Consider the following 11,645-nt stretch of genomic DNA (forward strand, 5'->3'; position numbering starts at 1 on the left):
AAACCACGATGATATTTCGTTATAATCAAAGTTGTTGAAGTTGCCAGAGAATCCAATTTTTAATGGCAAGTCAAAGCATATTGGCATCAAGTATCACTATATTGTTGACATGGTGCAGAAGGGAGCAGTGAAGCTCCAATACATCTCCACAAATGAGCAAACAACTGATATTCTGACAAAGCCTCTCCCCAAAGAAAAGTTTGTGTGTTTTGGAGATAAGTTGGAACTTGTGGAGAATGCCTCTTTCACTAAGAGGGAGCAGCGATTTACCTAGGTCATGTTGTTCTTCCTGTGTCACTTGACCAATATAGGTGTTAGAAAATCAAAAAGGCAAAAAGATTTTCTTTATGTTGATAGTTAGTTGAGATATTCTTATGTTTTCTTATGTTCCTCTTTTATCTTTAGTTTATCAAGCAATTATCAAAACGAATGCACAAATATCATAGACACTAGATATAGGCGGATAGCCAAGGTAAAACCCCTATCTAGGGGAAAACCCAGTCAACAACACTTCCTTAATAACTTCCTAAGATAATCCAATACTCTAACAAACTTCCTCCACACCAAGTCAACCTTTTCTTCTTTCTATAGATGATAACCTTTCCAATAATATCTTCAACCTAGCAGCAACAAAACTTCAATTTCATCCTAGCAATTAGCTCAGCAACAACTTCGACCCAGTAGTTAGCCAAGCAACAACTTCGACCCAGTAGCAGCACTTCGACCCTCTAGTATTATACCAAAAAATCCACACGTGTGAGAGAGAGATGACCCAAAAAGTTCGATCTTGATCTTTCCAGCACTTCTCCTTCTCTTCTTGGAATTTGGCACTTTTTTTGCCTCCTTCTTGAGTATCAAACTTGAGTGAGAGAGAATGCTCCAAATGAATTCGAACTGCTTCAATATATAGGCTTCTGGTGAGGTAAAATTACCCAGTTTGAGGCCGACTTGGTGTGGAGTTGACAAATACTTTATTTGACTCGATAATAAATCTTTTTACGTGATTCAAAAGCCCAAAAAGGGTCTCTTTAAATGGACAATGACTCTAATGACTCAAAATAAATCCTAGAAGTCCTCAATGAGGACTTTGACCTAAAAAATGATGACCCAAGCATGAAACCCATGCCTTAATAAGTCATAATAATAATAATAATAATCTCTTTTCATTCTTTTTATAAATACATTTCATTGTGACTCTAATACAATTTATGAAGACCGAACCTAGCTACATTCTTCAACACTCCCTCTTAACGAGGGAGGTATTCATATTTATATGTACAAGTACATGGAAGATCTCAAAACACATGAAGATTTTAGGCACTTACGGTGCCACAGACTAGATTCCTTACTAGGGCAATCTATCCGGGTGGAACTAAGATGGACTAAAGCTTTTAACCTCTCTAGGTACCATTAAACTTACTTACTAACCATCAACCCAGGGATCTAGGTGCACAATGCCAAGATCATAGCTCTATGCCCAACGCCACCCTCTCTACTACTTCGAGAAGTAGACATCAACACATATACTAGCCAAATGTCCTCCCAGGCATTATACACACTCAATGCCTCAACATATCAAATCTCTCTAACCTCAAGCATGCTTTTCAAAAACCTTGAGAGATTTACCTGAACAGTCACAACCCCTTAATCAGTAACAACCTTTCAAATACTCATGAGTAAACACAAACCTTCGGGGTCTTCTGACTTCTTGATGCTGCCTCACAATTCATCATAGTAGGACTTCGAGGCTTCCCAAACAAATATTGACAAAGGTTTCCTCAATCATTCAGCTTCCTTTCCTACTTCACATGCAGCAACCAAACCCTGCTTTCCTTCTTTCAACAACACCTCGATATTCATTCTTCAATTTTCTCTTCAAGGTATCCATCATTACTATAATATGTCCTCCCTCTCAACTTGGGAGATATCCTTCCTTATAACATCAGAGAATATTTCATGGCTTCCATCCTTCTTATCAGATTCATCTTGATCATCATTATTTCATATAACTTCCTTCATCATGCGTATCGATCAAATCAACTTTACTTACGAACATCTTCATTATCTTGAAGATTATGTACCTGCACAACTTAGTTAGCAAGTACAATCAAGTACATATATAGAAGCATGAACTTAACCGTATTAGAATCATATAGTAATGGAAGCATTAGACTTTAGACATCAAATATCAAAACTTAGTTATGTTCATAATCAGCAAGAGCAACATACTTTTATACTTCAACTTCTTTTGCTCGAGTTAGGTTATAACCCCTAGATCACATTAGTAACTCAATCAAGATATCTGTAAGAGCCCTAAATTCGAAATTTAAAAGGGTTTAACAATAATTTGTTCATAAATACCATAATATGTAATTTAAATACAGAATATAAACAATTTATCTAATGAATACCAACCTGTCTGCTTTGCTGCAAACCTTGTTCTGGCTGTGTTACCAAAACGGCCAAAACCTCCTTGCCGAACTGGGTACAACCTAGGTACTCAGTCTCAGAAAGCTTTCCAATTGAAGCAATCCGATCCCCCGTGCCCAAAAGCTCCAGTACAATCGAGACTCCTTCCTATTTGTACCTCTATGTTAAAATTGTTCTCCTTCCTCCCCCTCCTCAAGATTTCCTTCCTCCTTTTAATTCCTCGTTCACCACCTTCCTCCCATCTCCATGTCATTGTTTTGTTACGTGAAACTTTTATAAAATCAAATCTCATTTGATTTTGTTGATTTTATTTGGATACGTAAATTTGATTTGATTAAAGTTTATTATTATTTTAATAAATTAATTTGATTTATTTGGTTTATAATTTTAGTTAATTTATATTATTATTTTTTTAATTTTAATTTTAATTTAATTTGTAAATTAAAATTAACATTTTCTTTTAGTTTAAGGATATATATATATATATATATATATATATATATATTACCTACCTAATTTGATATATATGATATTCTGGTGAGGTATTAATTCATTACCTTAATTTATATCTCTTCCTGTAGTAACCAGCCTATATATAGTGTGATACATGCGAGTCCATGCATACGTAGCTATCGTATGGAGGTCTCGTATTTATGCTAATATTCGTATTTTATTTATAGTTGTAGGTGGATCATTACAATATCAGTGTTATTATATCTAGGGCCTCAATATTTCTTCCAAAGACATGACATACTCTACTATAATATATTGCAAACCCTAGAATCAATTCAGATTTCAAACAAGTACACTTACAATGAATCTAACAACTTTAGAATTCATATGTTAGACTTCTACCAGGATTTAATGCATACCCTAGATTCCATTCATGAGACACTAAGCCTTAGATGTCAACAATCAAAACCAATCATAGCACAATCTAAGGTTTCAACGATATGACCAACTACTACTAGGATTTATTGTAAACCCTAGATTTTAACATCATAATGGAAACACTATCATCATATCCTAAAATATTCAAACTTCTACTAGGGCTTAGTTACAAACCCTAAAACTTATCAACAATTAGGTTAGCACATATACATATCTAAGATAATCATGCACAAGCATATCATAACATATATAAGGCACAAATATCAACACATTTAAATTCAGACATATAACAATCTTGATTAGGCTAGGGATTTTATCAGACAGACAAACATACACTTAGGGTTTCATTCCTAGGAACTTACACTTGATGCATAAAAGTTTTACTCATAAACCCTAATTTACCAAAGCCTCTAGGTCTAGGAACACATTACCATCCAACCCTAAAGAACTAGGGTTCCCATAACAATATTACCATCAAAACCCCAAATATCAAAGGAATCGTATTTTCTAGATTTCATCAGTAACCCTAAGTAGACTAGGGTTTTTCACATTAGCATTGACATACCCTTAGGTTAGGGTTTTATAGAGAACCTTTCAGGGTTCTACAAACATAATGAGTTTAATGAGGGTAGATTCAATCTAATGATTAATCTCCCGAACAAGAATCTTTATGATTTAAAGGTCCTAGACATAACACTTGTTAGTAATGTCGAGCAAATTTAAATGAATATAACTTTATCACAAAGAGAACAAAACTTATGATCTAAAACATACATTTGAGTTGTTTTTCTAGACAAACCTTATAGGACATCAATTCCAATGCTTTGTCTTGTGAGATCTTCTCCATAGCCCTTGAGTATATCAGCAGGCTTTTCCTAAACAAGGAAAATATTAAAAAAATGTTATTAGCATCTAGTATAGATACGTCTAGATAAGAAAAGGAAAATCAAATATAAAAACTAATACAAGGAGTAAGATACTTATCTTTGGAAAATGGTGAGGGATCCCTCTTAATCCAACCTTGAGGGATACCTATAACTTCAACAACAAAAAATCAACAATGTTTTTCCAAAGCATGTTAAACCTATAATTGCTAGAAATCAAAATACAAAATAATTCAAAAACTTATAATAGAAGGGCCTAGTAGTATAAGTCCTTTATTTCTGATTCTTCAGTCTTCTACTTCTTTGGAGATCCTTCTTTGACAACATTGGCATGATCCCTATTTCTCTTTCTATTTCTCAGATTCTCAGGACAAGTGCTTTTATAGTTACCCATCTTGTGACAATTGTAGCATTCAATTTTGGATAGGTCTATCTTCCTTCTAGGCCCTTTAGACTTCTTGAATGATCCTTTGTACTTGTGATGAGCGGAGTAGGCATTTGAAACTGTTTCTTCTTCATTCCCTTTGTTGCTTACTAGAGAAACCCTGACTGCCAGCATTCCATATTTGTTCGAATGTAGGAGTCTCCTTCCATTTGTTGAGACCTGATGAAAAGGAACTCCATGATGTTGGTAAACCTAGAAGTGCAATGATTACAAGTTCCTTCTCTGGTACTATCTCATCAATTGCCTAGATTTCATCTCTTATTCTAGCTATTCTCACAAAGAAAGATGTCACAGTGTCTTCCTTTGTCATCTTTATAGATCTTAGTTCATTTTTAAGGCTTGTTATTTGAACAAGATTCTTGATAGTGAATAATTTTGATAATGCCTCATACATCTCTTGAGCAGAGTCTATGTTGGATATATAAGGGATGAGGTTATCTTGTATTCCATCCACCATTAATGTCATGGCCAATACTTTTTTTCCCTGAACTTTGCCTTTTCTGCATCACTTGACTCATTAGTAGGCTTCTTTACCTTTCCCTTGACTAGATCCAAAACTTTATTCTTCTCGAGGATGAGGTCTATCCTCTTCTTCCATGCCTTGTAGTTAGATGCTCCTTCTAGCTTGTTTTCTCCCTTCATTGAGTTAGACATTGTCCTTGAAGATGATAGATTTGACTTCTTATATGTTCCTTTTGATGACCTTTATTCAAAGCTTCTTAGAACTCCTTATTCTTCTTTCAATAGATCTTTGAGTTTCCTTTTTCCCTTTTTCACCTTAGCTCTGAAACCATGTTAGAAAATCAGAAAGGAAGAAAGAATTTCTTTATGTTGATAGTTACTTGAAATATTCTTATGTTTTCTTATGTTCCTCTTTTATCTTTAGTTTATCAAGCAATTATCAAAACAAATGCACAAAGAGCACAAAGACTAGATATAGGCGGACAACCAGGGAAAAACCCCAATCTAGGGGAAAACCCAGTCAACAACTCTTCCTTAATAACTTCCTAAGATAATCCAAGACTCTAACAAACTTCCTCCACACCAAGTCAACCTTTTCTTCTTTCTGTAGATGATAACCTTTCCAATAATATCTTCGACCTAACAACACCAACTTGTAGCAGCAATAGAACTTCAACTTCGTCCCAACAATTAGCCCAGCAACAAAAAATCCTAGAAGCCCTCAATGGGGACTTTGACCTAAAACATGATGACCTAAGCATGAAACCCATGCTTTAATAAGTCATAATAATAATAATAATAATTTCTTTTTCATTCTTTTGATAAATACATTTCATTGTGACTCAAATACAATTTATGAAGACCGAACCTAGTTACGTTCTTCAACAAAAGGGACATTATCCCTATGTCAATGTGACCAATATAGGAAGAATGGTTTGACAGATTAGACAACATTTTGGACATTCATTCTCTCTGTATCTTGTACTTTGACCAGTATAGGGATGTTATCCATGTGTCTTGTACCTTGACCAGTATAAGGAGAATGGTCCAATGAGCATCTCCCTATGTCTTGTACTTTGACTAGTATAGGGATATTATGCCTATGTCAAGCACATTGACCAGTATAGGAAGATGGGCATTTTCCTACGTCTTGTACTGTGACCAGTATAAGGTTGTTGTCCTTGTGTCAAGCACAATGAACAGTATAGGAAAATGGGTTTAGAGGCTACCTGGTTGGATAGGAGCCTCTCAGCATCTAGCTCGGATCACGTTTTAAAGAGAGCTTATTGATGGAAATCATGCATGGATTTGATTGATGTCTCTTTAGTAGACTTTGTATGGATACGATGATACCATGGTCATGAGAAATTGGTTGATTGACATCTCTAGGGGAGACCATGCATGGATATGTTAGTGCCATGGTGATTTGGTACCGGATGGTTAATGATGCTTGTGATGATGAATTGTTAATGATGTTGACTTAAACTTGACTTTTCTTTAAAAAACCTTTCAACTTGTTTGACATCTTGACTGTGATTATGAATACCTCCCTAGCTAAGAGGGAGTGTTGAAATTGTAGCTATAGTCGGTCTTCATAAAATTATTTATTAACATGTTCTTCGTATTTTTGTTTTGGTCAAAAATGTATATTTGTAAAGAAGAAAATTATTATTTTATTTGTAATTACAAGTGGCTCCACATGTGCTAAGTTGGCCCTTCTAGATGGTCAAGTTGGCTTGCCTAGAAACTCACTCATTTGGATTAGATCAGCCCTTCTAGATGGTCAAGTCGGTTTGCCTATAAAGGCACCCATTAGATCTCATGGTGGCCATATAAAGAGCTCCATTCGTCCTCCTTGCCAAGCAATTTGATCACACATACTTTGCTCATTTGTTCTCCTATGCAAAGGTATTCAAAGAAGGGTTCAAGGGTTAGATCAAGCGAAGAAGGATCTCTTCTATCTTTCATTGAGATCTGTATTAATTCATTGCTCCTATGGATCAAGTTTGAGATTTGTTACTCTTTTCAATGGTTTGAGATCTGCTCATTATTCTTGTGATTTGAAGTCTAGTGGTCTGAGATCTACTCATTATTCTTGTGATCTGAAGTCTGGTGATCTAATATCTGCTTCTTATTCTTGTGATCTGAAATCTGGTACTAGGTCGAGACCTAGTAGGATAATTCAAGCATTCTTTCAGCAGTTTGAAATCTCTTGAAGATATGCTTACCGAGATCTAACTCAGATCTATATCTAGTCTGAGATCTAAAGCTATTCCAGAATTGTGGTTTGATCAGAATTTTGTGCCTCCACAGATCTATTTGTCAAGGTCTAACTCAGATCTGTCCGAGATCTGAAGCATTCCAGAATTATGATTTGGTCAGAATTTTGTATCTCTACAAATTTCTATCTGAGCCTCAAAAGTGAAGTGATTCGAGCTTTGTCTCTGTGGTATGGTGATAGGATCAGTCTCTCGTTGTGATCTTGATTGGAAGACTTTGTGAAGAAGACCCTTAGCACTTGTGGAAGCCATCTTGATTGGCTAGTATTGTCTATGTCTTGATCTCTTGTTGAAGGATCTCTCTAAGAAAAAGCTAGATTGGGCTTTCCCCTTTGTGGAGTTTTACCCTGGTCTCTGACCTAAACACTGGTCTCTTGTTATTGTGCACCCTGATCTCTACTTTCTTGTCATTGTTATCGGTTGAGTTTTTTTATGTGTAATTATTTGATGAAGAATAATGAAATCATCGGATCCATAATCTCAGAAATAATTATCAGTAGTTCAAAAATTGTCCTTTTACACATTCTACTTGGTTTTTCAACACATGTGCTCCTCAACACTCAAGTGCAGCAACGGCAACAGGAATCAAGCATGTCTCTAGACCGAATTGCAATGCTAAAAGAACTAAGGGCTATACACTTTGCTTTTGGGAGCAATGACAACAAACTAAGACAGGATTTAGTGATTGAAATTGAGGCAATTGACTAAGGGCACCCAAAATTTGGGATTGCTTGCCAACATTAGAATATTTCTTTAAAAACATGATCTAGCAATCTGGGTAGAATTAAAGGGCAACACAGTCTGAATTGTTTGCAGAGATTGAGGCTCAAGGCTTGAAATTGGCAGCTTGACCATCAAATGGAAAACTTTGATACGATGCCCCAAGCTTTACCAGCATAAACAAGTATTGGGCAAGTTACTGTATCTCATTGGTTAGTGTGATCGCCCACTCAGATATCTATGAACTCCCTAAAGTTGCATTGAAGATTCACTTTGATTCTAATCCATTTCTTGGGTCACGGATGAAAAGTCCTTTTCAAGTTTGCGACAGATAGATTTGCCTTGGTGTTGGAACTTTGGCCAATTTTTTTCAGAAACGCTAGAATTGAGCCAGAACACCAAGAAACTGAACCCAAACGTGGTAATGCAGTTGGATCAACACCTCAATGGAAAACTCCCTGCTCTAGAAAACAAAGACAACCAAGGTATTCCTACAAATCTATGGCATATGTTGCATAATTGAAATACAGCTTTAATTCTCCTGGAATCTAAACGTGAAAAAGAATCATTTTTTAATTCGCGATGCTACTAACATGCCAAAGAAAGGGTTCCCAAGATTCTCAAACCCAAAGCCAGATCATAGTGTACGATGGGGTATGGCCAAAAATATAACCAACAAGGGCATGTCATAATCATCCCAGGTTTGCCCATATTCATCACAAATAATTTTTAACCAGATTATCAGCATGAGGAACAGGAACATTACCTTTCGGAACACCTTGAGTACAAACTTCCAAGCCTTCTTTTTAATTTATTTTCGTAGTTGCTGCTCAATTAGAATATCCAGAAAAAGGACTATGGGCTCCTTCGGATCCCTGTCGAGCTCACAGGAAGGGTCACACTACAGACAGCAAACTAAATACTCAGTAATGATAGGAGTTCTAAGCATGCAGGATGTTGCACCAGTAAAGACAGACAAGGACATGCACAAACCCTCGGAGCGTCAAACCAACAAGTTGAAATATTGAATAGGACACTGCATGCAAATATATGACATACAAGACAACCAAAACTTTCTTCTCTCTACTAATGTGAGATAGACAAGGGTTCACGTAAGACAAGTATCCATATTGGATATTCATTAAACCTGTTCTTCTACCTAACAGATTTATAGGGAATCAACTAAATGTTAGACATGCCGGTCAAATGCAGAGAGGTCTTGATTCTTGAACATGCACTTCGCCCACTGGAGTCTCCGGGCCTAGCAACGCGCTTCTGTGAATTTCATGTAGATTGTGTTTTCCGGCATTTTTTAATACTGTTCACATATGCGTCACCTCGTTTCAGAAATCTCCCTAGTTCCTAACTTTGCTTACGGTTATATTGTTTAAGGAATGAAAAATACTCGGTTCCCATCGTTTTTCAATTGCGAATTCTGCGTGCAATGGCATACAGTGTGCATTCAAACCTGAATTTGTTCAGGGACTTGCCCCTCGTTCAATACAATAAATGTAAGTCTGTAAGACAAAACCACCATAAAATTGCCTACCAATCTACAGACAAAGTATAAAAACTGAGATAGTTAGAGGCCGGAACCTGATATAATGCCATTAGCCGCCAAGAACTGGAGGACTTGGTGGGTAAGAATTGGCAAATTGAGAGCTCGTAGAGGTGCCATCAACTTTCAAAAAGGTTTCACGTTTTATGCCAGGGTGTCTCTAGTCTTTCTGTCGACTCCAATCGCAGTAATATCCAATGGGTTTTTCTTGAAAGTTCGTACTAATAACCACAACGTGTACAGCAGACGCCCAACAAACAGAGAGGTAAGTTGGAACTTGAAATCAAACCCAGAAATTTACAATAAGATACTATTTTCCCGGGCGGGTCGAGTTCGATTAAGGAAGCTGGAACTTGAAATCAAACCCAGAAATTTAAAGATACTAGGTCGAGGTGATTGTATTTTTGATGTGAGGTAAGCAATTCAATTCATTCCCCACTATGAGCTGCGCCAGGATTGTTGAGGAGTAAGGGTTAAGACGGATGGGTGTCAAAGCTCTAGGCCGTTTGATTGGCTGCTGTTTTTACCTTTGAAGTTTTATGTTGATGAGCAGCGTGGTCAGCGGTGAGAACAGCGAGCACAGCGGTGAGTTTTTATGCAGCGAAAGTATCGAGCAGCGAGCAAGGAACAACGATAACCTGAACGGTGGGAGCCGTGCGAAGCAATCTTGACATTTTATAGAGCTATATCTTTTTCTAAACATGTTGGACGGCAAATGCATTCAAACATAACAATGGGACAAGAAATTCGACAACATGTGGAAACAAATAATTTAAGACAAGTGAAAATTGTCTCATCCACCAAAGTTGGGAAGTGTGTTTGGGTCAATGCCAAACAATATTGAGGCATGTTAAAATGAAGACTAGCCCGTCTAAAATGGGAGCAAACAAGGAAAAAACGGTCTAAAAAGGAAAGTACTCGAGCCCTTCGCAAGAAGCACTCAAACAAGTCCCCTCTACAAGCACGTGGGAACAAGAAGTCCAAAGGAAAAGTCATTAGTGATTATGCCTTATATAGTCTCACATCCACACCTCTCACCTGGTCATCTGGTCTTTATGTGAAAGAATTGTTAAATGCAAAACAAAGGTCGGAGGTTTTAGAAGCTAAAGAGCATAAAAGAGATCATAAAATTCATATAATAACAGTTGATAACAAGGCTTTAGCAGAAAGCAATAAAGTTTTAAAAGAACAAGTGGCATTGCTACAAGAAGCTCTTTTGATAGAGAAGACAGAATGGCAACACATGAAGGCAGACGTGCAAAACATAAAGAAATCTGTAGTGGAAAGTACAGAGGTGGTGCATGCGAAATGATTACAGGATAAAAGGAAAATGATTGCCCAAATAGACAACCATGAAGAGAAAGCAATAGAAGAAAGGAAAAGAGATTACACCAAAGTTTCCAAAACTGAGCTCAAGTTATTAGCAATTCTGCTAATAAGGAAAGAGAAACAAACATTCAGGTTGACAACATGCAAGATAGAGAAGGCAATGAAAGACAAAATAGGGCAGCAAACATAATTATTAAAGGGGTGAAAGACTATGGGAAAAATGAATGTATTATTGACTTTGCAAGAGACTTATTGAAAGACAAGTTGCTATGGCAAGGACAAATATGCCAAGCATGGAGGGTGGGTAAGTTTAACGGTGAGAGAGCCAGGCCCATAAAAGTCATCATGCCTAGCTTACGTGATAAATATATCATTCTAAGCAAGAAGCATCTCTTGAGGAGTTCTCGTTTTTTCCTAGAAGAATATTTAACTGTAAAACAACAGGAGGAAATTAGGGAGGAAATGTTAAAGGTTAGGGCAGCAAGAGATGAAGGCAAGAGAGCATGGATTTATAAAGGCAAAGTTGTGATAGCATGATTTGGACCTCCTTCCAAAACAGAGCAGCAAGATGGTAATAAAGAAGAGGCAACAAACTCTTCAACAGAAAATCAGGAAGCAAGGTCAGTATGGGAAAGCAGAGACAAAGA

The 11,645-nt window shown here is 36.7% G+C and overlaps 1 protein-coding gene across 2 annotated transcripts in view; it reads right to left on the reverse strand.

Moving 5' to 3' along the window:
- Positions 1-10,382, reverse strand: part of RAD51D (DNA repair RAD51-like protein) — a 186,202-nt gene extending 175,820 nt beyond the window's left edge. The window contains exon 1 of one of the 2 annotated variants that reach the window (XM_089385333.1): positions 9,708-10,369. In XM_089385333.1, coding sequence (XP_089241459.1) covers positions 9,708-9,789 — 82 coding nt within the window. In that variant the 5' untranslated portion in view covers positions 9,790-10,369. Of the gene's footprint in view, positions 1-9,707 lie in introns of both variants that reach the window. The other variant, XM_089385334.1, reaches the window with a different exon arrangement.
- Positions 10,383-11,645: the final 1,263 nt, after the last annotated feature.

Source organism: Pinus tabuliformis, chromosome Q (genome assembly GCF_031772625.1).
Source record: "Pinus tabuliformis cultivar Carrire ecotype Pingquan chromosome Q, CPIR1, whole genome shotgun sequence".
In the NCBI taxonomy this organism is placed as follows: Eukaryota; Viridiplantae; Streptophyta; class Pinopsida; order Pinales; family Pinaceae; genus Pinus; species Pinus tabuliformis.